The 27,557-nt window shown below is 42.3% G+C and overlaps 1 protein-coding gene across 9 annotated transcripts in view; it reads right to left on the minus strand.

The window, feature by feature from the left end:
* Positions 1 to 27,557, minus strand: part of HECW1 (HECT, C2 and WW domain containing E3 ubiquitin protein ligase 1) — a 449,514-nt gene that overhangs the window by 216,500 nt on the left and 205,457 nt on the right. For all 9 annotated transcript variants that reach the window (XM_009452959.5, XM_063814176.1, XM_016957318.4 and 6 more), the window contains one exon: positions 25,260 to 25,367. In XM_009452959.5, the coding sequence (XP_009451234.1) occupies positions 25,260 to 25,367 (108 nt within the window). The remainder of the gene's footprint in view (positions 1 to 25,259; positions 25,368 to 27,557) is intronic.

Here is a 27,557-nt window from a genome sequence, read left to right on the forward strand (position 1 = left end):
AGAACTACCATTTGATCCAGCAATCCCACTACTGGGCATCTACCCAGAGGAAAAGAAGTCATTATTTGAAAAAGATACTTGCACAGGCATGTTTATAGCAGCACAATTCACAATTGCAAAATCGTGCAAGCAACTCAAATGCCCATCAATCAACAAGTGGCTGTAGTGTGTGTGTGTGTGTGTGTGTATATATATATATATATATGATGTGTGTATATATATATATGATGTGTGTATATATATATGATGTGTGTGTGTGTGTATATATATATATGATGGAATACTACACAACCATAAAAACAAATGAATTAACATTTGCAGTGATCTGGATGAGGCTGGAGACTATTATTCTAAGTATAATGTAACTCAGGAAGGGAAGATTAAACATTGCATGTTCTCACTGATATGTGGGAGCTGAGCTATGAGGACGCAAAGGCATAAGAATGATACAATGGACTTTGGGGACTTGTGGGGAAGAGTGAGAGGGGAGCGAGGGATAAAAGACTACAGGTATGTTGTGGTGTATACATGGGTGATGGGTACACCAAAATCTCACAAATCACCACTAAAGAACTTACTCATGTAACCAAATACCACTTGTACCCCAATAACTTATGGAAAATAAAATAAAATAATAAAAATAAAAATAAAAAACCATAAAAGAGAATGATTTCAGTAACTTTCTTCTGATAAGAGATTGCCAACCATAGACTGGTTCTGGCTTGTTTACAGAGGCTGCACACCTGAGTGCCTCCATGTCCCTGCTTTAGTTTTTGATGTATACGACCTAATAGTAATTCATTTAAATGTTAAGTCTCTACCCTAATGTTAACTTGGGTTGTATGTTACATACATGTTTTTCAATATGCATATTTCAGGAACCCCTTTGTGAATATTCATAACTCCTGCTATAACCTGTTAAATATGTATACTTGGCCAACCTGTTCAACATAAGTTCCTCTTCTGCTCTCTCCTCCCTTAAAGTGCCTGTTTCCGGTCTTTGCTGAGCGGAGTCTATACTTCACAGCCTGTGGAATGGCCACCCTGCAGACTATAAACCCTTATACAAAATAAAGTCCCCTTTCTAAATTAAAAACAAAAAACAAGTAGATGTCACTGAACATATACTTAAAACACTCGAGCAAAAAGAAGACAAGATTGAAACTACTAGCAAAGAATGAAGTCTACAAAATGAACCAAACAGAAATTTTGAATCCGAGAAATTCTGATAAACTGTACTTTGAAATAGTGAACTCAATGAATAGGTTTAACAGTAGATTAAACAACATAGAGGAGAAATTTTAAGGAACTGGAATATAGGTCAGAAAAAAACCCAGAAAGAAGCATGCAGAGGAAAAGGATGGAAAATATAGACGAAAGAGCAAGAAACACACAGGATACTAGCAGGTAGTCTAAAATATAGGTAACTGAAATCTAAAAGGACAGCAGAGAGATGATGGTGCTACATCGAAAGACATCAAGGTATAGATTCAAAAAGCCCTATGAATCCAAAAGGAACAAAGCAATCAGACATCAGAGAAAAAAAAAAAAAGACAAAAACAACATCATCATCCAATGAAGGAAAAAGCTAGCTTACCTTCAAAGGAGCAAGAGTCATATTGACAGACGACTTCTTAACACAAACAGAAACAATGGAAGACAAGGGAATGAAAACTTCAAAGTGCTGAAAGGAGATATCTGTCAACATAAAAATATGCTTTAAGAATACTGTTGTCCAGAGGACTTCATGACTAAAACACCAAAAGCAATGGCAAGAAAAGCCAAAATAGGCAAATGGGATCTAATTAAACTAAAGAGCTTCTGCACAGCAAAAGAAACTACCATCAGAGTGAACAGGCAACCTACAGAATGGGAGAAAAGTTCTGCAATCTACCCATCTGACAAAGGGCTAATATCCAGAATCTACCAAGAACTTAAACAAATTTACAAGAAAAAAAACAAACAACCCCATCAAAAAGTGGGCAAAGGATATGAACAGACACTTCTCAAAAGAAGACATTCATGCAGCCAACAGACACACGAAGAAATGCTCTTCATCACTGGTCATCAGAGAAATGCAAATCAAAACCACAATGAGACACCATCTCACACCAGTTAGAATGGCGATCATTAAAAGGTCAGGAAACAACAGATGCTGGAGAGGATGTGGAGACATAGGAACGCTTGGTGGGAGTGTAAACTAATTCAACCATTGTGGAAGACAGTGTGGGATTCCTCAAGGATCTAGAACTAGAAATACCATTTGACCCCATTACTGGGTATATACCCAAAGGATTATAAATCATGCTACTATAAAGACACATGCACACGTATTTTTATTGCGGCACTATTCACAATAGCGAAGACTTGAAACCAACCCAAATGTCCATCAATGATAGAGTGGATTAAGAAAATGTGGCACATATACACCATGGAATACTATGCAGCCATAAAAAAGGATGAGTTCATGTCCTTTGCAGGGACATGGATGAAGCTGGAAAACATCATTCTCAGCAAACTACTGCAAGGACAGAAAACCAAACATTGCATGTTCTCACTCATAGGTGGGAATTGAACAATGAGAACACTTGGACACAGGGCGGGGAACATCACACCCTGGGGCCTGTCATGGGGTGGGGGGCAGGGGGAGGGATAGCATTAGGAGAAATACCTAATGTAAATGACGAGTTGATGAGTGCAGCAAACCATCATGGCACATGTATACCTATGTAACAAACCTGCACGTTGTGCACATGTACCCTAGAACTTAAAGTATAATTAAAAAAAAAAAAAGAATACTGTTGCCCAGACATTGCAGTTTGCCAGCACCGTGAATATCTGAACATCATGGCAAGTTTTTAGCTACTCAGGTGTTACAATATCTGCAATGCAAAAACACTCAGATCTTATGAACCAGAGTATAATCAGAGTTGATGAATTAGACAGAGATAGATCAGCACAGCCTTCCATTGTGAAGTCACTTATTTTGCAGAAAGGATCAAATTATCTATGTAGAAACATTTTTTTTTTCTTTTGAGATGGAGTCTTGCTCTGTCTCCCAGGCTGAAGTGCAGTGGTGCATCTTGGCTCACTGCCAGCTCCACCTCCCAGGTTCATGCCATTCTCCTGCCTCAGCCTCCTGAGTAGCTGGGACTACAGATGCCTGCCACTACGACCAGCTGATTTTTTTGTATCTTTAGTAGAGACAAGGTTTCCCTGTGTTAGCCAGGATGGTCTCGATCTCCTGACCTCATGATCTGCCTGCCTGCGCCTCCCAAAGTGCCAGGATTACAGGCGTGAGCCACCATGCCCGGCCTCTATGTATAAAAATTCTTAAGAATAATGAACTTAAATCTGCTAATATGTCATTTACAAAATAGATGTGAGACTATATCCTCAAACCCCAAGAAAAGCAATTTTAACCAAAAAAGCTATAATTACTCTGTAAGAGTTAGCCTCAAGAGTTATGTAGAAGGAGGAATGGAAAGTACAATGTCTTCAGATGCTCAAAAAGATTAAGTAACAGTAGAATAATGTGATATAAATTGAGTCTGAAGAGTGTTTAGTTTCAGCAAGAGGAAACAGTAAGAGCAGTACTTTTAGAGAAATAATCAACATTAATTGTATAAAACCTTGAGTCCTGCCAGTCTATCCTATATGGCAGTATATCCATTTGTATTTCTTTTTATGAATTAAATGGATTTTAAGAAATAAGCAGCTTAGAGAAAGGCTGTGACTTTTGATCAAAACAAAGGAAGGGTGAAGGGTTTCCAAATAAATGAGGATAAATGGAAATAATGTTCATTGACGAGGCATCTAACATTGATGATTCCACTCTAAGTGTAAATATTCATAGTAAACACTGGAAAATTTATGTTAATTTAAAAACTGATATTACCTGTTGAATCTCCTTAAGGTGAAATGTTAAAGCTTTTCAGGCATGAGTCTGGTTTTTAACCAACACCAGAATGAAACAGTCATCTTTTATACATACTTGTCCTGCTGCATTTAATTTTAGCAACTTGTATCTAAGAACTCATTCAAAGGGATAAAATTACATACTTTTTAAAGCCATATTAAATTGCACCAAAACAACCACAAACCCTTGCTCTACTATAAACAACCCTGAAAGTCATGATATTTTTGCTACTCAAATGATATTTTTGTAGTAAAATTATCATTAAAGTAATATATGGCTCTAACAGAAAAAATCTTATTGTACTACAGAATGTCATATTGACAGTCAAAATTTTATAATTTGATACAGGTATCATCTAACTTGGATTTGTACTTCCAAAAGTCATCACGATTTAGAATGCTGTATTACGGACTGGTTATATTAACTAAAACTAAACTAAAATTAAATTAATTTTAAAATAACTGGAAAAGTCATAAAGTTTTAATAAACAGTAGATGTTTGTATTTTTAAGAATTTCACATTTGCCTAACTTATACAAATTGCCACGTGATAAACTCATGCTTCTCTAATAGCTAAATTCTGAGCTGTCTGGTTATGTGAATGAAAAATGGTTAATTGCAACTTCTTTTTGAAGTAATTGTGATAGCTGATATATATTTTTTACATGAGTAACTGTATATTACTTGACTAATTTGTTATTTAGAAGAATAAATCCCATGTTAATGTCTTTAAATACGGTACCATAGCAAAAATGACCAAAATGAACCAATATGTAAAAAGACACTGTAACTATTTATTTATTTATATTTATAATACTGTAAGTTCTAGGGTACATGTGCACAATGTGCAGGTTTGTTACATAGGTATACATGTGCAATGTTAGTTTGCTGCACCCATCAACTCATCATTTACATTAGATATTTCACCTAATGCTATCCCTCTCCCTGCCCCCCAACCCTATGACAGACCCTGGGGTGTGATATTCCCTGCCCTGTGTCCAAGTGTTCTCATTGTTCAATTCCCACCTATGAGTGAGAACATGCAGTGTTTGGTTTTCTGTCCTTGTGACAGTTTGCTCAGAATGATGGTTTCCAGCTTCATCCATGTCCCTGCAAAGGACATGAACTCATCCTTTTTCATGGCTGCATAGTATTCCATGGTGTAAATGTGCCACATTTTCTTAATCCACTCTATCATTGATGGACATTTGGGTTGGTTCCAAGTCTTTGCTATTGTGAGTATTGCCACAATAAACATACGTGTGCATGTGTCTTTATAGCAGCATGATTTATAATCCTTTGGGTATATACCCAGTAATGGGATCACTGGGTCAAATGGTATTTCTAGTTCTAGATCCTTGAGGAATCACCACACTGTCTTCCACAATGGTTGAACTAGTTTACACTCCCACCAACAGACGACACTGTAGCTTTTATTTATGGGAAATACTTACTTCACGTGTCAGGGGGCCAATTCTAAATTCAAAAACAATCAAAAAATGCATTTTGTTTTCATTTCAGTGTTGATTACTGTCACCACCCCCAGACAGAGTTTTTGATCCCTGGGGCTATTGCTTGCACAGTTCAAAGGTAATTAGAGGCCGGGCGCAGTGGCTCACACCTGTAATCCCAGCACTTTGGAAGGCTGAGGTGGGTGGATCACCTGAGGTCAGAAGTGTGAGACCAGCCTAGCCAATATGGTGAACCCCCGTCTCTACTAAAAATACAAAAATTAGCTGGGCGTGATGGCCGGCGCCTGTAATCCCAGCTACTCTGGAGGCTGAAGCAGGAGAATTGCTTGAACCCGGGAGGCAGCGGTTGCAGTGAGCTGAGACTGCTCTGCTGTACTCTAGCCTGGGCCACAGAGTGATACTCCGTCTTAGAAAAAAAAAAGGGGTTGGGGGTGGGAATTAGAGACTTCTTCTTTCTGCTAGGATAGAGTAGTTGCAGCAGATGAATGCTTCTACAGCTAACTAAATAAGCTGATTTTAAAACAAAATGTTTCCAGGCACTGCAGAGCAGTGGAATCTCAGATAGGACTAAAACTTCTAGATGAGAGGTTTCTGGTAACCTATACCCCCTCTTTCCTGGTGGCTCACTAGATGGGGTGAGAGTTACAGCACAGGAGATCTCAAATACACAACTGGTTTCCCCTCAGACATTCACAAATACTGAAGCTTTGAGGGCAAAAGACTAAAAATCTAATCATGAAAACATTTGAAAAGTAGAGGCAAAATTTTCCATCTCTTGGTATTGAGGAGATCTGGCAGGGAGAGGGGCCCCACTGAAAGCCCTTGAGAGGGGTCCTAAGGAACATGGGATAGCCAGAGGGAGACTGTGGCTTACCAGAATTGGACTGCACCCTGCGGAGCTCCCCTCTTATTGGACAAGGCCATCAGCACCCCAACTGCCTAGCTGAGGACATGGCAAACCCTCTCTGGGAGAAGATGTCATCACCTAAAGTAACTCAAGTGTATAATATTTCATACCCAATGTATGGCAATTGACAGAAAATTACCAAGTACAGCAATAGATAGAAGCAGGGAAACAGAATCCTGATGCTGAAGTCATCTGGCAAAGACTTTAAAGAAGCAATGATGTACATAGAAAATGGATATATTAAGTACAGCCTTTGCCAGAAAATTAAAACCAATAGAAAAGAATCAAATGAGGATTTTATTAATGAAAAACAGAATAGCTGAAATTAGGAACTTTATGCATGTGTTTAGCAGGAGATCAGGTATAGCAGAAAGAGGGTTCGTAAACTGGGAGATAGGTCGACTGAAAATATCCAGATTGAAAGAAGGTAGAGGAAAAAAAGGGGAGAAAGTACATAGAGAAAAAGGAACAGAGGGACACAATGGAATGATCCACTGTATGTAATTGGAGTTCCAGAGAATGGGGTAAAGCCAACTTTTGAGAAGATAATAGCTTCTCATTAAGCTTCAGGATAAGCCGTAGGATAAAAACAAGAAGCTCTGGTAAGCACATCATAGTTAAACTGATGAAATCCAAAGACAAAGATAAAAGTCTTAGAAGCATAAGATGGGGGAAGATAGTTACCTTCAAAGGAATGACAAAAAGACTAACCATTGACTTTTCAGAAGATAAATGACATTCCTAAGTGCTAAAGAGAAAAACACCTAACTTTGAGTTCCCGCTATATATATTGTGAAATTACTCTTCAAAACTATAGGTGAAATAGTGATGTTTTCAGACAAACAAAAACTGAGACTATTTATCTCCAGTGGGATTGCACTAAAAGAAATACTAAAGGGAACTCTTTTTTTTTTAGAGGAAAATGATCCCAGACAGAAACACAGATGTGTGAGAAGGATGAAGAGAAACAGAACAGATTAAAATGTGAGTAAAGCTCTGCTTCTTGATTTGAGCGCTGTTTACGTGAAAGAGTTCCCTTTCTGAAAAATTCATAAGCTCTGCACTTAAATTTGTGCACTTTTCTGTGTGTGTGTTGTGCTTCAGCAAGAATTTTACCAAAATAAAGCAAAATAAAAACTGCTTAGAGGAAAATTGACAGTCTTATTGCATACATTAGACAAGAATGGCTACAAACCAACAAGCTAAGCAGCAATCTCAAGAAATTAGCAAAAGAACAACAAATTAAATCCAAGGAAAGTAGAAAGAAGGAAATGATAAAGAATAAAGAGCAGAAAGTAATTAAACAGAAAACAAACATATATAGAGGATCAAGAAAATCAAAAGTTAGATCTTTGAAAAGACTAATAAAATAAAAAATCCCTGGTGAGGGATATAGAAGGCAAGAGTGAAGAATATGAGGTATGAAAACAGGGCATCACACAGCACTGACGCTGCAGTCCCCTATCCTGGATGGAACCAGCTGAGTACTTTCTAAGCCTATCCCAAGCATTCAGGCTGGAGGCAGGGTATCCCAGCAGTGTCTCCCAGGCCAACGACAAGAGCAGCAGTAATATCATCATTGAGTCTAGTGCCTTCTGTGCCACAAAAGTCCCTAATCCTAGATCACTGGAGTAGGTCTCTGTGTTTCAGTCTAAGTGGAGAGAATAATCTTGGCTGGTCAGATGGTGGAGGACTGAGTTGCCTGAAACCAGTTTTAGCTCTCTGGCACATAGGACATGGCAACTCAAAGCACATAAATATGCCAGGCCATCTGGCATGGTGCATATTCAATCGGTAGTTGCTTTTCCCAGTTGCAGTTGATTCAGATTCAGGGTGCAGGAACTGGATGTTTGTTCCTTCTAAGGGGCCCCTGACACTGCAAATGCAGCCTTCGCAGCAAGTGAGTGTCTTTTATAAAAAAAAGACATTGTGCTCCATTGGTGTGGGATTTCATGAAACTATGATGTCTGTAGGTTTAGAATTTGCTGGAATTGTTGCCTCTTGGGAGACAATGATCTTGGCTATTCGGCTGAGTTGGAGAGGCCATCCAGGAAGAGCATCTGAAGACACTGAGATGCTGTGATGAAGCAGGTTAGTGTCAGACTGTTAGAAGAAAAGGTGAGAAATGAAGTACATGCACATACCATCCTGTAACACCTGGGAAATAGTGTGTGCCTTCCCACAACATGTTGTCCAGCATGCACTGGCCACTTGGCTGACCTAGAGATGTCACCTTGGGGCTCTTGGCCACTTGACTGACCTAGAGATGTCACCTTGGGGCTCTCAAATATATCTTTGTCTGGGTAGGCTCAGAGATGAGTCTATATCAGATGACTCAAACAACTCAACAAGAAAAAAACAACCACATTAAAAACTGGGTAAAGGGCATGAACAGACATTTTGCAAAATAGGAAATACAAGTGGTCAACAAACACATGCTCAACATCACTAATCATCAGAGAAATGCAAATTAAAATCACAGTGAGATATTATACTAGTCAGAATGGCTATTATTTAAAAAGTCAAAAAACAATGGATGTTGGCATGGTTGCAGAGAAAAGGGGACACTCATATACTTTTGGTGGGAGTGTAAATTAGTTCAACCTCTATGGAAAACAATATGGAGATATTCCAAATAACTAAAAATAGAACTACCATTAGATCCAGCAAACCCACTACTAGGTACCTACCCAAAGGAAAAGAAATCATTAATTAAAAAGACATCTGCACTCCTACGTTTATTGCAGCACTATTCACAATAGCAAAGTCATGGAACCAACCTAAGTGTCACCAATAGTTGATTGGATAAAGAAAATGTATATATACACCATGGAATACTACACAGCCATAAAACATAAAATCATGTCCTTTGCAGCAACGTGGATGGAGCTGGAGGCCATTATCTTAAGTGAACTAATTCAGAAACAGAAAATCAAGCATCACATGCTTTAATGTATAAGTGCGAGCTAAACAATGGGTACACATGAGCATAAAGATGGAGATAATAGACTGAGGACCCCAAAAGTGGGGAGATTGGGAGAGGGATAAATATTGAAAAATTACTTATTGAGTTCAATGTTCAATATTTGGGTGATGGGTAGATTAGAAGCCCAATCCTCATTATTATGCATGTAATACCCTTATAACAAACAAGCCATGTACCCCTTGAATTTAAAATGAATTAAGAGAAAATAAACAAGAAAAGAAAAAGTCATGGTCTGCACAGAGTCCTGAGAGGGAAGCTGGATTTTCTTTCAAAAGTCCAAATCTTGGCTGGGAGTGGTGGCTCACACCTGTAATCCCAGCACTTTGAGAGGCTGAGGTGAAGGACCACTAGAGGCCAGGAATTGGAGACTAGTCTGGATAACATAGTAAGACCCCATCTCTAAAAAAAATTTTTTTTAAGTAGCTGGGCATGGTGGTGTGTGAGTGTGGTCCCAGCTACTCAGGAGGCTGAGGCAGGAGGATCACTTGAGCCCTTGAGGCCGCAGTGAGGTATGATCCCACCACTGTACTCCAGCTTGGGCAATAGAGTGAAAGAAAGAAAGAGAGAGAGAGAGAGAGAGAGAGAGGGAGAGAGAGAGAGAGAGAGAGAGAGAGAGAGAGAAAGAAAGAAAGAAAGAAAGAGAAAGAAAGAAAGGGAGAGGAAGAAAGAGAGAGGAAGGAAGGAGAGAGAGAGAAAGAAAGAAAAAGAAAGAGAGAAAAAGGAAGGAATGAGAGAGAGAGAAAGAGAGAGAGGGAAAGGAAGGAAGGAGAGAGAGAGAAAGAAAGAAAAAGAAGAAAGGAGAGAGAAAGAAAGATAAAGACAGAAAGAGAGAAAGAAAGATGAAGGGAGAAAGAGAAAGAGAGAGATGAAGGGAGAAAGGGAGGCAAGGGAGAAGAGGAAAAATGAAGAAAAGGAAAGAGATGGAAGGAAGGAAGGAAGAAAGGAAAGAAAAAAGAAAGAAAGAAAGAGAGGAAAGGAGGAAGGAAGGAAAGAGATAAAAAAGGAAGGAAAGGAAAGGAAGGAAGGAAAAAGAAAGAAAGATTCCAAATATTGTAAGAATTTGTTTTGTGAGTATCTAAGTCATTTTGGACTGCTATAAAAATATCATAGACTGAATTGCTTAAACTACAGACATTTATTCCTCACAGTTCTGAAGGCTGGAAAGTTCAATATCAAGGTGCTGGTGGATCAGGTTTCTGCTAAGGGCTCTCTTCCTGGTTTGCAGATGGCTGCCTTCTTGCTGTGTTCTCACATAGCAAAGGGAGAGAAATCATGTGTCTCTTCCTCCTTTTATAAAGGCATTAATTCCATTAGGAGGGCCCACTCACAAACATTAGTCTATAGCAGCGAGCTTGTAAGGTCACCATAACCACTTCATATGTGTCAAGCAGCTAGACTTCCATTTAACTGGTTCTGATATTTGAATATTAATTTTTTATATTGAGTTTGCCTGAAATGTATTTTTCTCTAACTTGGGAACTGCTGGTGATTAGGCTAGCAGTAAGGGTAAGGCCTGATTGTGGATTATTTTGACTACTTTTTTCTGCATGTTCCTGAATTCTTTCTGCCTTTTCCCTTCTATTATTGACTGTTTAAAAAGAATGGACATAATCTACTCTTCCCCTTCTGAAAAATATTTCATCATATTATTTTAATACTTAACCTTTTCATTGTTGAAGGGTTAGGCAGGTTTTAAGTGCTTAATTTTCACCAGAAATTTATGTTCTGTGTTATAGAAAATTCATATTGTAAAATAAGCCTCTTCTTTTCGAGGGTAAATATGAAGAAAAGAACAGAAGTTCCAAGAAAAGGCTGTGTCTGTAGGTCCAAATTTCTAGATTCTGTATAGAGATAGAGTATTTCATATGCCATTCTCTGGTAGAGGGTAGATTATTTGTAACTGTATTTTCCCCAAAGGATATGAGAAGCATAATGTCACAATTTCTCCCCTCTAAGGTTGGTTCTCTGATTTGGGATTTAAATTCATAAGCCTTGGATAACCTGGAAGAGACTGACATTCATTCTAATGACAATAAAACAAGGATGACTTTCTCCTTTTTCTTTTCTGCTTTTTGTCTGCCTACTTTCCTCAGGTAACACAGCTGGCAACAGCAATGTAAGTCTAAATATGTACCAGGTTCTGCAAACTCTGGTTTTGCTTAGAGAGAAGGAACAAGGCTTAGATTAGTAGCTGCTGCAATGGATAAGGGTTGTTTGTGTCTAAATTTTGTGGGTGTTGGTGGATTTTTCAATATTCTTGGGTACCATATTGACTCTAGAATTTTGGGAAAGTGTGATACATGAGACAGAGACATCTGCATTAACAACATTTTGGGAGAGGTTTTGTATATTTTTGTATTATTTGGACTCTGAACACTTTCCTGGTTGTTGAAAGCTGGAGCGGACAATGTAGCTGGCACCATTTGACAATGGCCTTGCAGTTGACTAGAGACCTATCTTTACTGATGTCAGAAAGTCCTGAGAGTGACCTCCGAATTGGTCCCGGGTAGATAAGGTGCACAGAAGCTGCGAAAGTACTCAGGAAGGCACACACAATGTTCAGGCAGGACTTTCTGAAGCTCCACAGATCTCTGTCCTCACCAAAACCAGCTGTGGCTATGCACAACCATTGACTTGGCTGAAACACTCAATAGGTTAAAAGAGAGAAGTATAACGTGGGAATAAAGTGGAAAAAGTGAAAATTCTCCCTTTCCACTGCTTTGCTAACATCCGTTTCCTGGTCCCAGTGGAGGGAGGAGGAGTTGCTAAACTGGTTGGTCAGATTCCCAGTGTGGATTGGGCCATGTTTGACAGAGAGCAGAGTCCTCTGTTTTCAAAGGTGGTAACTTTCTGCCACCTCTTTATTACAAGGGGAAGGTAGATAGGTCAGTTGACTCTATTATCTCCCTGTGGCTGACCCAGAGACCATCTGGCCCTTTCCCTCTGCCCGCATTTCCCTGTCTCTTCCTCTAGCAGGGAAACTCAACGTTTTGGGCTCAGGGGCATCTATAGGAAAGACAAGATGTAATGGCTGCTGTCCTTGAGCATAAGTCTCATGCTTCCTGCACTGGAATACTGAGCACCAGCTTAATTCATTCATTATATAATTGAATACATACTTATTAAGCCTTCTAAGGGGAAATGCTACTAGCAACAAAACACTCTTCTGAAATGTTATCTAGGTGTTGAAATTATAGATGATTTTTGCTTTGATCTTTTCCTCAAATTTTCTGTAGGGAATAAGTAATACTTTTATAAATGCATATACAAATGGAATCCATCCATACATAACAAATGCACCAAAACAGGGGCGATTCTGGATTTACATGTGAGGAAGTGATTGAAATCCTGTGTAGCCTTTTCTTTTAACGTGACTTTCTCTATAGCTTTTTATAGGAGGCACACTGAGCTCCCCACTTGGGATCATCTGGATATGAGGAAGACTGTATACTAACCACCTTGATCTTCCTTCCAGACCTCCGTTTTGGTAGAGTGTGATAGTCTAGTGATGTCTGTATTCTCTGATGCCCCCCACATTTCCTTGCCTATCATACCAGGGAGGTAAGGCCCCCAGGAATGACTCCTACTTCAAAGTTCTATCCAGTGGATAAGCCAGTACTGCAGCTCTCCATGGGACCAGAATTTTGCACCAATCCTCTACCTTAGTCATGGGACCCCTACTGGCCTACTTTGGTCTTATCAGGACATCACAGTGGCTAAAGAGCAGTCTCTGAAGGCAGGCTGTCTTGGTTCCCATCCCAGTCCTATCACTTGTTTGTTACCTGTGACTATGGGACCGGTTGAATTATCTTCCTCTGCCTCAGGTTTCTCATTAACAAAAAGGAAAAATAAAAATATCTGCCATCTAGGGTTCCATAAGGATTAAATGAGGCAATATATTTAAGGTGCTCAGCATGATGCCAGGTACATTGGGATGGCTCAAAGAAGTTTAGCTGCTGGTATTATTAGTGTTATTCCTCTACTCAGGACAGTAGCCTTACCCCAAACAACAGCCCAGGGGTCGGACCTGGCAGCCCATGTACTGTTCCCCAGGGATGAGCACAGGCCACACTCCTGAAGTGACCGCAGCCGCCTTTGCTCCCATCTGCTGTGTCTGTCTGTGTAATTGGACACCGTGGTGATCAGCTTGCCATGCCCTTCAGACACTGCCTCACCCACCTGGCTGCAGGTCCAGACACAGAATCTTAGTTAGGTCAGTGTCCCTTGTCTGCCCCATATTCTTGCCTGCCAAATTTGGCCTCTCGCCACACACACCTGCCACAGGCCTTTAGAGCAAGGCCCCATTTCAAGAATGTGGCCTGTGTGCATGCCTGGGGATCTGTATCCATCTCATGGAGATCAAAATGGGTTAACAGTCCCTTCCTTGGGTTGTTGAAGTCTTTAGAGGGTCTCAGCAGCCCGGGTTGAGGTTCCAGCTCCGTGTGTCTGTGATTTTGAGCAAAAGAGATTCATTTTGTGTGTAGAGTGGCTTTGAAGAGGAAGAGGAAAAGCTTTTTATTTATTTATTTATTTTTGTAGAATTCCAATTTCACTGTACCACATCTGTGTAGATGAAAATCACTCCTGAGTTCTTCCAATTTCTTCTTATTATTTCTCTTCTTGTTAGGAAAGCGGGCACTGTAGAATGGTCAGCAGAAACACATTTCTTCCTGTCTCTTTGTTCCCATCTTGCACCTGCCACCTGCGTCACCCACACTTCTGGTCATCCCACCCCTAGCCAGTCAAGAGCTTCTAGGAAAGTCCTGTCCCATAAATGTTCTCTGGATCCCGTTGCCTACTGACTCCTCATGGCCTTCAATCCATCAAACTGCCCTTCAATGTCCCATATCTCTGACATTCCCATGGGCTCTGCCATGGTGCTGAAGCACAACGGATAATCCTGACCTCAAATCCCAGCTCCACCACCTACCACTCTGAACCTTAGGCAAGCTGCCATGATGCTCAGAGAATAAGATTTCTCACTGGATACAACAGTGATGGCGTCCACCTCATGGTAACATCCTTGCCAAGAACGTTGATACCTGTAAGCACTAAGTTAATGAGAGTCTCTATTTTTATGGCCTATTCCACTCAGTCTATAAACATGTGCAAGCTCACCCTGATCTTTTTATTTTTTTTTTTGAGACAGAGTCTCGCTCTGTCGCCCAGGCTGGAGTGCAGTGGCGCAATCTCGGCTCACTGCAAACTCCACCTCCTGGGTTCACGCCATTCTCCAGCCTCAGCCTCCCGAGTAGCTAGGACTACAGGCACCCACCACCACGCCCGGCTAATTTTTTGTATTTTTTTAGTAGAGATGGGGTTTCACCATGTTAGCCAGGATGGTCTCGATCTCCTGACCTTGTGATCTGCCCGCCTCAGCCTCCCAAAGTGCTGGGATTACAGGTGTGAGCCACTGTACCTGGCCCCACCCCGATCTTACATGGATGAAGCTAGAAACCATCATTCTGAGCAAACTATTGCAAGGACAGAAAACCAAACACCACATGTTCTCACTCATAGGTGGGAATTGAACAATGGGAACACTTGGACACAGGGTGGGGAACATCACACACCGTGGCCTGTCGTGGGGTGGGGGGAGTGGGGAGGGATAGCATTAGGAGATATACCTAATGTAAACGACGAGTTAATGAGTGCAGCACACCAACATGACACATGTATACATATGTAACAAACCTGCACGTTGTGCCCATGTACCCTAGAACTTAAAGTATATAAAAAATAAATAAATAAATAAATAAATAAAAGACTTCCCTTTGATTTTATTCCTCATTTGGCTACCTTCTCAGAGCCACTGTCATTGCCAGCCATCCCACAGGACTGCTGTATTCCCCTGGCCTCTTCTTTATCAGTGCAGACTCACCAGAGGGTCACCAACCTCTCCAGCATGTTCACACCTGAGCTTTTTCCTGGGACACAGAACTATTAGGGCCCAATCCAGGAGAGTTCCAGCAAACCAGGATGAACCAGTCACTCTACCTTTCAGCCTACAGTCTTTCTCACCAACTCCTCGAATTATTTAGACAAAGCCCATAGCCCCCACATGGCCACCCTCCACAGGTGACTTCTGTATTTTCTGTGACTCTGTGGTGCTCAGCAGGTCATATTGATGACATCCTTGATGGTTTCTCCTCCCTTGACTTCCAGGGCCTTGCTCTTGATGGTTTCTCTGGTGCTCTGGTTACTATGGCTGTATAATCATCAAACCAAAAACTTGACAGCTTCAGCAGCACCCTCTTATTATCTCTCAAAGTTCTGTGAGGTGTGGGCTCAGCATGGCAGTTCTCCTGCGGTTCTCACATACTGTTGCCATTGACAGCAGCTAGGGCTAGACGTATGATGTGGCCTCTTGCCTGGTTGAGGATGGCTGGAAGTTCTGGGCCTGCCAGCATGCTCTTGTCACACAGCCCCGAACACAGCTAGCCAGGGCTTCTCCCAGCCCAGCTGTCTCAGGGCTTTAAGAGTGAGTGTCCCAGGAGGGAGGAAGTGGAAGCTTCCAATATCTTGAGGCCTAGGCTGGAAGTTGGTACTTTAGTTTGGAAACCAGCCCAGGTCACAGCATCCACCCAGGCTCAAGGGGAGGCGACATGGACCCCGCCTCTCAATAGGAGGAGCATCAAGGAATTTATGGCCACCCTTAACCTGCCTAACTCCATGATCTCTCTTTCTATTCTTCTTCCTCTTGCTCCTCGATGGAATTCCATCCTCAACTCTCCTCTTCTCACAGTCTGTATCAGTCATCTTCACATTTACAGGCATATCAGAATAACATGGCATGCTTATTAAAAAGAAAGGCTCTTGCCTATGGAATCTGCATTTCTAATAAACACCCTGGGTAAACGACTGTCTTGCAATTTTCAGCAGGCTACACTTTGAGAAACACTACTTTACACTCCCCCTACACAAAGTCCTTCACACCCTCACTTCACACAGCAGTTGCTTGTTCCTTTCCCATCTCTGTTTCAAAGCCAGGTTCTTCTCTTTAGCACGCCGTGTCCGGGCAACTGTGTGCTGCATCTTTCCAGCCCACAGACACTTCAGCCTGAACTTGGTGTCTTCAATCCCCAAACTTGCCCCCTTTCTGACCCCTCAGTCTTGGATGATGTGCCGTATAGGCAGCTGATTCTCCTTCTGCCCCTTTCCTCTCCCCAGGCACACATCCAGTTCCTCACCAAGCCATGTTGATCTTACCTCCTAAGCCTCTTTCTGAATCAGCCCCTTCCATTTTTCTCATTCCAGGTATTCTTTGTTTCTCACCTGTTTTTATGCCATAGTTTCTTGGTGGTCTCAAGCCTCTAATATCAGCACCTTACAGTCTTCTCGCCACACTTCTGCCAGAATGCAATTTCTAGAATGCAAGCCTAATCGGAATGCTTTTTCTACTTAAAGCATTTGCATAGCTCTGTGTGCTCTGCAGGCATATGTCTAAACTGCCTAGAACCTCTGACCCTGGGCTCCTTCCCTGGAATGTTTCTTTTCCAATTCTGTCTCACCTACCCCAGCCTCACCCCTTCCCACCCCTGTATGCCACTTGGCCCTGAGCCCAGAACTTCCTTCCCACTGGCCGAGTTCCTGTAACTTGGAGGTGATTAGGTCTTTGCCCCAAGGTCAGGCTAGGGCTCCTCCTCTTACTATTTCACACAAAGCACAAAAAGAAGTACATGCTTGTCTCCCCAGTGTAATGCCAGAACCTCGGCATGCAGGGACGGAGCCTGCATGTCTAGATCTGAGCCCCTGGAGACCAGCACAATCCCCAGCAGGCCTCCAGCACAATAGGGCTAAGAGAGACAGCTGTATCTGTTATGTTCTCACACCGACTTGGCAACTTAAGGTTAATCCAGAAAAGTCTGACTTTGGGTTAATAGGGCCTTGACCCTTTATTTATGTCGATTGAGGGTTTTCTTCTCATTGGGAAGATCTGACATGTATCTGACTGGAAGCCGGCACCATCGTTTTGTATTGCTGCGAATCTGAATGGAATGTTCTGGTTATATCTTTCTGGCTGTTTTCTGTAATAATGCTCAGTCATGCTTTGTTATTTAATCTGAGGGACTGAGACCTCCATGCACTGCACGTCAATTTTGATGTCCCCCAGATGCAATGGAATCCTTGATGTGCTGAGAAGTGACTGCACGCCTGCGTCTTGTCTTCCCACGTGGGCCAGGCCCTTCACTGCCACACGCCATTGTCTCATTGGCCGTGTTCAGTCAGATTGGCCTCTGGCAGCCCCATGCAGTTCAGACAGGGACCAGCAGCAACCGCAGCCCCTCTAGTTCGCTGCTTCTTCTGTGTCCCATGTTGCAGGCCTTGACTGGGATTGCTGAAGGTGGATATGTTTCCCTGAAGTTGCCTTGCACGAATAGTCACAAACCCTTGTTTTTTTTTTGTTTTTTAATTTGAGACAAGGTCTTGCTCCATAGCTCAGGCTAGACTGCAGACCTCCCCAGCTCAAGTGATTCTCCCATCTCAGCTTCCCAAGTAGCTGGGTCTACTGGTGCATGCCACCAAACAGAGCTAACATTTTAAAATTTTTATTTTTTGTAGAGATGGAGGTCTCACTTTGTTGCCCAGGCTGGTCTTGAGCTCCTGGGCTCTAGTGATCCTTCCGCCTCTTCCTCCCAAAATGCTACGATTATAGGTGTGAGCCACTATGCCTGGCCCCAAATCCATTTTATCATGTCATCCTAAAACTAAAATAATAACAATAACAATAATAATAATAATAATATAAATGGTTCATAGACTACATAAAGTCTAAGCACTTATCTTTCCTGTACTTCTCAGCTCCACCCTGCCGTGCCTTTAATCTTGCTCTTTAATCACTATTATGTTCTTTCTACATCCCATTAGCACACAGGATGCATAACATCTAATATATGATATCACATGATGCATGATAACCTCAAAGGGACAAAATTATCGCTGTATGAATATTTCCAACCCTTTCACTTGGGGCTGCTAGAGAGTGCCTATGGACTTGGTAGCTTGGACTCCTTCCTCTACCCAGGGGATGCCTCTCTAGCAAGATTAATTCTTTTGGGATTTTAAAGCAAAACTGGAAGGAAATAAGGAAGCGAAGACCAACATGAGTATGAGGTATAACCAGAGGTAGGTTTATGGAGAAGTTTAGGTGGTAGGGACACCAGGGAGGGGAATTAATTGTGTGGTGAAAGGATATAGATGAAAGAAGAAAAAGAATTTCAGGAGTATCACTGTGAACTCTATATTATTTTCCTAAAATTTAAGAAACACAAGTAAGAATATAAGCAACACGAATTACTTCACGACTGTTACACAGTGCAATTTTAACCATGATTTCAATTTAGCGTAGTGCTAAAGTGGGTGGGCAGTGGTGGGGGGAGTCTCGGTTTCCACGGAGCTCTATAAAAAAATCAGATGGCACAATAATATAAATATGCCTATTATCTTGCAGATATGTATATGGAGTCATACTTTTTTCCTAACAGAAAACCTGTGAAGCAGTGCAATGATCACACCTTTACGTTGCACAGGTTGGGTTCAGTCTCCTCATGTAGACTTAACCTTCTTAAGGGCTTAGCGCCTATGGCCCAAGTATTTATTGTAGCACAGATTGAGACATCTCCTTGGAAATAACACAACAGTGATTGACAATGGCAGCCCGCGGTGCAGTCCTTAGCCACACTGGCTCTAAAGGCAGAGCAGTCCTGGTGAAAACATGCCCAAGTTGAAATAAAAGGCTCTAACAACATGTCACCTTAACCATCTGGACTGTGGCCTGATGAAGCCCCTGTGTCTAATCTCGGTGCTGGTGCCTCTGGTCCCAGCAAGCTTGTTCTGGCTCTGGCTGCTTCACCGCAGGGAAACATTGCTCCGAATGTCAAGGAAGAGAAGGCCGCCGGCTCCCCTGGAGTCCTGCTTTTCCTCCAGTGCCCTTTGGTCTCCAGCTTTGGCTGCAGAGCAGAGGGTTTCCCCACAGAAAACTCTCAGCATAAAGCCATTCATGTCTCAATTGTCACAAAGACACCAATATGTTCATTTCCAGAGCAGAAATAAAGGTGGATGTACGATCCTGCCCTGTTTCCTCTCAGAGCGACACCTGTAATTCCTAATTCACAGCCCTCTAATTATGGCAGGGGGTCTGGTGTTGACTGAGCTCTTACTGTCCCTGACACATGGCTGGGCACTTCTCCTGAGTTTTTTCAGGTCATCTTCATGGTGCCGCCATGTGGAGGACATATATCACTTTCATTTTATAGATGAAGAAACAGAATCTCAGAGTCCAGAGGGCCTCCCTGGGCGTGGGGTTGAGCCCCAAGTCACCGTGGCCATCATGCTGCCTCCTGGCTTAGAAGCCACTGGCTGAAGCCCAGAGTGAGGAGGCAGATCCCGACAGCCCCCACCTGTGTGAGGGTCACCTCACCATGGTCAAGGGGGAGTCATTACAAACTGTCAGTAAGGTTGGCTGCTTAGATTTTCTGTTATGTATCATCAGGAGCCCCTGTGTGTTTTTAAAATATGGGATGATGATTTAAATGGGATTAAAGCCCTTGTAAGAGAGGTTGAAGGGGCACCCCAGCCCCTTTGGCCCCTCTGCCCCTATGCAGAAACAGCAAGAGGGCACTGTCTTTGAAGCTGAGCAGGCCCTCAGCAGAAGCAGAATCTGTTGGCACTGTGATCATGGACTTCCCAGCCTTTAGAATGGTGAGAAATAAATTTCTATTACTTATGAATCCCCCAGTGTAAGGTATTTTGTTATAACAGCCTCAACGGACTGAGACAGATGGTGTGATGGAAAAGGATTTTAAAATGAGGTGCTAAAAAGGTTGAGGGGCATTCTTCTGATGGGTGCAGGGAATGATGAGGCCACAGCGTGCAGCAATCTGGGTGTGCATCCAGCCAGGTTTCCACACGAGGAAACGAGGGGCAAGACAGGCCGAGCCTGAGACTGACCCGGGAGGTGAGATGGGATCCAGGATGAGTGGTGCTGACTGGCGGGGGCAGGACACTAGGGCAAGGCACGGAGGTTGAAAATGACTCCTGATTTCTCATTTATGCCTGGACAGCTGTGAGGAGGTGGTGCCCACGACAGTGACGACAACACAAGGGCCGGGGAGAAGGGCAGCCCCTTTGGCAGTGGTCTCTTTTTGCTGTAATCAGAGGTCAGTCCAGACACACTGCCCAGTTCTTCCTACTAAAATTGGATGAACAAGGAGGTACACAGAGCAGATCTCGGCCAGAGATCAGACAGGATACCTTCTTTTCAGGATCACCTCATCTCAGTGTTCTGGGGCAATCCAAGCCCTGATTTGGAAGGATTCTGACAAAATACACAATGAACAAGGACTGTGCTAGCTCCCTCTGAAGGTTTGAATGGGCCAGCGGAGCCCAAATGCATGTACTAAAAAATGATAATTGAGTTACTACAATAATACAGTATCATATGACTTGATAGGATGGGTCAACTTAAGATTTCACCAGTTCTGTCTTCTGTCGGTGTTAAAGTTCGTATCTTCAGAGTTCTCATGTTATAGCCATTGATACTATGGTCAAATAGCCAGGTGCCCACTGAAGAAAAATTATGCCAGAGAATAAGAAATGATTCAGGCTTTATTTTCTTTAGTATTTTTATCAGGTATGTTACTCCTTGGAGAGTGCAGAAAATATTTGTTTAAAATATTCCTAATTTGATGGTACTTTCAAAATCAGATTTAGTCAGACCATTAAAAATTGTATAAATCAATAGCAATTACCTACTTCTAAATTAATCATTATCCCCAAAGAAAAGTGCTATTAGAACCCTGCAGACTCCAGGTCATCTGCAATATACACCCAATCTCATAAAAAGAAATAACAAAAGGAAAAAATAAAGGGAAAAATAAAAACCAAAATAAAAGGTACACCTCATTTTATTTTATTATGTTAATTTAATCCCCAGGTAGAAAGAATGAGCTTCTGTTGTACTTCAATGTTTAAAATCTGGCCAATTTTTAATGTTTACAAAATTATTTTTAATTTTAAGAGAGTGTAGTTTACCAATTAGATTAATTGTGTTTATTACTGCCGGGAGACTGCAAAGAGTCTTATTTTTAGTTCATAACAGAAGCTTCTGTAACCCTTTGGGTCATGGCTGGGATTCTGCATTTTTATTATAGCAAGAGAGCTTTGATGCTTGGATGTGTTAGGGAAGGATAGCCATATGAGAACGTTTTGTAGAGCCAATCTCTCCCTACTTGTTAATTTGGCACCTCTCAATCATACATTTTTGAAAGCACTAATTATTTCACATAACATGTAAATTTATATAGCATCTTATATACAATTTTAATGCACTCAGACCCCTAAAGCTGTAATTCATTATAGCATCTTATTTTATTTATATTAATATATGTGCCTTGAGTTAATACTCTAATGATTTGCAAACTGAAGCTTTGTCTCAATAAATTTTTACTTTTTGACAAATTATACTACATTAGTTTGATATATTTGCAAAATGTAAATACCTGCCTTTCCCATTGCACTTTCATTGATATTCCCAAAACACTGGGACATTGCTAGTCCAACAGGTATATTGTGGACCAGCATCTTCTCAAGTCTGCACAAAAATATTTTACAATGTCATTATCTAAAGTGTTCAACTTTCAGTTATTTGGAATATGCCTTCTGCAAGCCTTTTTTTCTTTTTTTTGAGATAGAGTTTCACTCTTGTCGCCCAAACTGGAGTGCAATGGTGCGATCTCGGCTCACTGCAACCTCCGCCTCCCTGGTTCAAGAGATTCTCCTGCCTCAGCCTCCTGAGTAGCTGGGACTACAGGCTCATGCCACCATGCCTGGCTAATTTTTGTATTTTTAGCAGAGATGGGGTTTCACCATATTGGCCAGGGTGAAACCCTAGGTTGAACTTCTAACCTCGGGTGATCCCCCTACCTAGGCCTCCCAAAGTGCTGGGATTATAGGCATGAGTCACCGTGCACGGTCAAGCCATTTGTTTTTTATAGGATGCTGCTGCTTGACCAAGTTTGAATATGCTTTCATTCCATTATGCCAATGTTTATGTATTATAAAGAGATGATTTTATATTATAATGTATTTTTGTTGTTGTTGTTGTGTTTGTTTTATGAGACAGGGTCTCATTCTGCCGCCCAGGCTGGAGTTCAGTGGCCAGGCTAGAGTTTAGTGGCACTATCATAGCTCACTGCAGCCTCAACTTCCACGGTACAGGTGATGCTTCCACCGCAGCCTCCCAAGTAGCTGCGACTACAGGCATACATCATCATACGTGACTAATTTTCTGTAGAGATGGGGTTTTTCCACATTGCCCAGGTTGGTCTCGAACTCCTGGGCTCAAGCAATCTGCCTGCCCTGGCCTCCCAAAGCTGGGATTACAGGTGTGAGCTACCTTGCCCGGCCTATAATGTCTTTCTAATAATACTTAAAGTGTGTTTTCATACTGCCCATAAGGACAATTATATGAAGTGGTTATTTGGAATAAATATACATGAAATGTTCTATATATGTTACAGAAATCTTTCAAAACTGCTTTGAAGAGAATGGTACTAGGGCTGGATTAATTTACAACACAAATTCCCCATTTTTTGGTGTGTTGGGCCATGCAAATGAGGAGATAGTCAGGAGATCATATAGTATCAAAGTGTAGAAGAGATGTGGCTTTATGGGATGTGGTCACTGCCCTTTGAATCTGAGTCAGGTATATTGAAATTCCCACCTAGGATTTCCTCTTCCTTAATATTTATCTTCTGGACTTAAAAAAGATAAAAACTTTCAAGTTGTGTTTGTGCCAGCACCATTGAGAACTGCTACTTTACTGTGACCTTAAAATGGGTTCTTATGTCTATTTCTCAATTAATTAGAGGCCAAAGGGAAAAAATTGGTGCATAGTGAGAGAGAAAAACCTCTCTTACCAAACTTCCATTGTAGGTTTGTGCACACATTCGAGTATTATGTCTAACAATCACTACTCATGCAAGTTTGTATCCTTTCCATTCTTCTTGAACTTTAGGAGGTTTATATCAGGTACCACTTGCTGGAGCCATCTTTACACCCCAAATAAGCCCATATTTCCTATGCTGAATGATGCTATTTGTTAGGTAATGGGAGAGGTCAGCATGACCAGGGTGAAGGGTGTCTGCTGGGGAGGATGGAGAAGTAGGGCTGTGGGCTGAGGGTGAGTTTATGTTGGGGCTTGGCAGCTGAGCAGAGAGATTGCAGCTGATGCAGTAGGAAAGAGGATCCATGGAGCTTTGGGGCAGATGGTAGCAAAATTGGGTTTAAGGGATTTTGCCTGGCATGGATTAGAGAGGAGAAAAGCCAGAGCCAGGGAGATAAGTAAAGAAAAGAAATTCTGGCCAGGTGCGGTGGCTCACGCCTGTAATCCCAGCACTTTGGGAGGCCAAGGCAGGTGGATTGCCTGAGGTCAGGAGTTTGAGACCAGCCTGGCTAGCATTCTGAAACCCCATCTCTACTAAAAATACAAACAAAGGTGGCAGGTGCCTGTAATCCCAGCTACTCGGGAGGCTGAGTCAGCAGAATCGCTTGAACCCGGGAGGCGGAGGTTGCAGTGAGCCGAGATTGTGCCATTGCACTCCAGCCTGGGCAACAAGAACGAAACTCCGTCTCAAAAAAAAGAAAAGAAATTCTCTTGCTGGGAGTTTTATTATGCCTATCTCAAACACAAGAGCCAGAAACCATATCTTATAAAATCATGTTCCCTCTGCACCCTGATAGCATAAAAATTTCCTCGTTGTCTATTCATTCTGCATGAGCCAACACAAGAAAGAGCTATTGGTGTCATTGCCGGGAGCGGGGATACCATAAGTTTCTTCAAAGACAGACACCAGGACTTTCATCTTCACATCTATAGTCCTTGAACTATAGTAGGTCTTACAAAAATGTTTGTCAAGGGAGTGAATGAAAATAAGAGTGAATGAAAATGAAAGCAAAATATACTTGAGGATATAGTTTTTCCTGGACCACAAGTCAAATGCCAATGGATAACTTCAGATTCCTAGCCATGCATCTTTTTCTCTGAGAACTGGATAGCCGGAATAACAGATCACTCCATTTCCTTTCTGACATGCCACATTGAATGAACATCTGCTAACAACCAGAAAGTGCATGAAGAAGTTTGTCCATGAAATCACTCCATACCCAAGTGGAGGAGAAGGAGCTGTGGACTGAAGGTAAGCTGTGCATTCCCTCAGCTGGCAAATGTCAAGCCCATAATCTGAGCTTCGTATGTAGGAAATACCTACACACGAAGCCCACCTAGGTATTTCCTCATGCAATGAGAAATACACCAGTATGGGGACCCATGAAAAAAGCCTGCCATAACTCTGATAATGATTTATTTTCAAAGGCAGAAGAAAATTTTAGAAAACATATAAATAAGATATATGATAGAAAGTTTATACATTCAGAAATGTCAGTAGATTAAAAATCAAAGAAACAGGCTGGCAGTACCAATGTCTCACAGCCCTCCGGGGGAGCTGTGGCCAGAGCCAAAGGTCAGAGCAAAATGTGGAAAATCACTGACAGACTGGGACCATGGGCAGGAAGCCTTGAAGGATTTGGTCAAGCAAAGGCAAAACTGGAGGGCAGGATGCCTGCTGAGAAGACCTGGTCTAACTATGGCCACATTGGAGATGCCCCCGGAGGAGCCATGGAGTGAAAGTTAAGGGACCTGAGCCAAAGGGTCCCAAGTCCAGAGGCTTATGAATAGGAACCAACTCTTTCTTGGTATTAAAGGGGCAGCCCTCTGGGCTGGTTGGCTGGCTTTTATCCAACTGTCCTAGACCTCACCACTTACTACTGAACATCTTTTTAAGGATCTCTTTGAATCTACACCTCTCTTTTAGAGGGCCATTTCTTAGTGGAGGCAGTGCAACAGAACAAATAATGAAACAGTTGAATTCTACTTCATCCATGTCTGCCAAGCCACAAGAATGGTAAAGGTACTCACGTTCCACAAAGTATGAGCTGGCATCGATCTTCCAGATGATCTGGCCCCGATGAGAACCATTGACTCCACGGTTTTTATAGTCCAGAAAGTTTTCGGACAAGACCTCATCTATATTCCCAGAGGAAGAAAGCAGAGCAGAGAAACATATCAGTCAACAGCATATTTAGGGGAATAAAAGAAAAGCAAAGGATAAAAATGCTGCTTCCATCTCAACAGAAGAAAAAGCACCTGGAACCAGAGAATCAGAGAGCAGGAAGCACCCCAAGACGCCATTGGGACCAAACGCTTTTTATGCCGGGATCGCCTCCCAACCCCATAGCACTGCTGGCAGGAGATCATCTAGCTGGTTCTGGAACACCTCCAAAAACAGAGAAATAATTACTGCTATCGCGGTTCACTTCACTTTTAAATAGCTCTTCTATGTGTGAAAGCTCAGTGTGAAAATCTTCCTCCTTAAGCTTCTATGAACTGATCCCTATTTGAGACTAAGGGCGAGACATAAAGAAAAAATCTCCCTTTGGGGTCTAGTTCTCACGGACTCCACTTCGAATCATCTCTCCTCCCACCTGGGCATCACCACCATCCTATACATGGTCGCACCCATGAACTTATCCATCCATCCATCATGCACTCATGCATTCATTGTTCATTCAGCAGCTGAAATCTAACCATCTGCCAGATGCTGGGGAAGGTGCAGGGGCTGTGGTGTTGGGCACAACCAGTATGGTCTCTTCTGAACCAAAGCTTACAAACAATTGAGAAGACAGACTGTAAACACTAAGCAAAGGAATAAATGTTTGATTGTAACTTGTGATAAGAGATGGAAAGGAGGCGGGGTGCAGTGGCTCACACCTGTAATCCCAGCACTTTGAGAGGCCGAGGTGGGAAGATCACCTGAGGTCAGCAGTTCGAGACCAGCATGGCCAACATGGTGAAACATCATCTCTACCAAAAAAAAAAAAAAAAAAAATTATAAAAATTAGCCAGGCGTGGTGGCAGGCACCTATAATCTCAGCTATTTGGGAGGTTGAGGCAGGAGAATTGCTTGAACCCAGGAGGTGGAGTTTGCAGTGAACCAAGATCATATCCAGCCTGTTTACATAGCGAGACTCTCACAAAAAAAAAAAAAAAAAAGAAAAGAAAAGAAAGGAAAAGAACAGGGTGCTGTGATAGAGAGTGACAAGGAAGGAGGCCGGCGGGTGGGGGGCAGGTGGTCAGGAGAGCACTGAGGGAGGAGACGAGGCCTGGGAGGAGCTCTGGGTGACTGTGTGCTTTCACCTCCTGCTGTTCTCTGCTCATCACTTTGCAACCTATCAATGTTCTCTTTAAAACCAGTGCCTGGAGAGAAATGCGGCATTCTTGGGGAGGACAGATCTGAGAATACCAAGCTGCCTGTCACCTCCTTGATTCCAGACCCCACACTTTCAGTGCAGACTAAGACAGGGATGTGACTTTCACCTTGATCTTCTATGGAGCCCTTGTAGTTTCCACTTCACCAGAAATAATCTGAGCTAGGTGGATCTGAGGCTGTGGGGAAAACCACGTTTTGAGAGTCCAAATCCACCGTAGGGGCTGGAGGGACAACCTGGGCAAGGGCACCTGAGGGCAGGCCCAGAGCCCCAGCTCTGCAGAGAGCCCTTTTCATGATTGCCCTTTTCTCTCCTGATACCCTGCAGTTCACATGCTGCATCTGGCTGGACTGAGAAAACAGACAAGAGATGAAGTGCAAAAAGCACTGAGCTTGAAGCCAAAGGGCCCAGCTCTTGCCTTTTGTGCCATTTGCCAATAGTGTCACTTCTATAGTCTTTCTTCATCTGCAAAGTGGGGAGTACTTACAGGGGAGCACTAAATGAGATAACTGGTAAGCCTACTTGTAATCTGCTATGTGGATTGCACATTTTAGGCTGCCCCTTCTCTGGCAAAAAAATGACTGGGCAAATGAACACTCATTACCGATAAGAACTGTTTGTATCCTTTGGAAAATCGCTTGTTTGCAAAATTTGCCTGTCTTTTTATTCACAGTGTGTGCTCACAGCCCTGTTTGGGTTACCAAGAAGATTGCATAATACATCTTTTACAGTAATTGCCTCATTTCTGCAAAAAGGCATAATATTTTCCTAGCTCCCTGGGTCTTCAGCACAGATATAACAAGTTTCACACCCAGGTAGAAATTTGCCTCATTATAGCAGTTCTCCAAGGGATAGTATTTCCCCGAATTTCTCCACTCTGATCACTGGGATATTCCCTTTAATAGTCACGGTCAGGGATTTATAGACAATAACACCTGGAAGAAGGATG

This window comes from Pan troglodytes, chromosome 6 (assembly GCF_028858775.2).
Source record: "Pan troglodytes isolate AG18354 chromosome 6, NHGRI_mPanTro3-v2.0_pri, whole genome shotgun sequence".
Taxonomy (NCBI): domain Eukaryota; kingdom Metazoa; phylum Chordata; class Mammalia; order Primates; family Hominidae; genus Pan; species Pan troglodytes.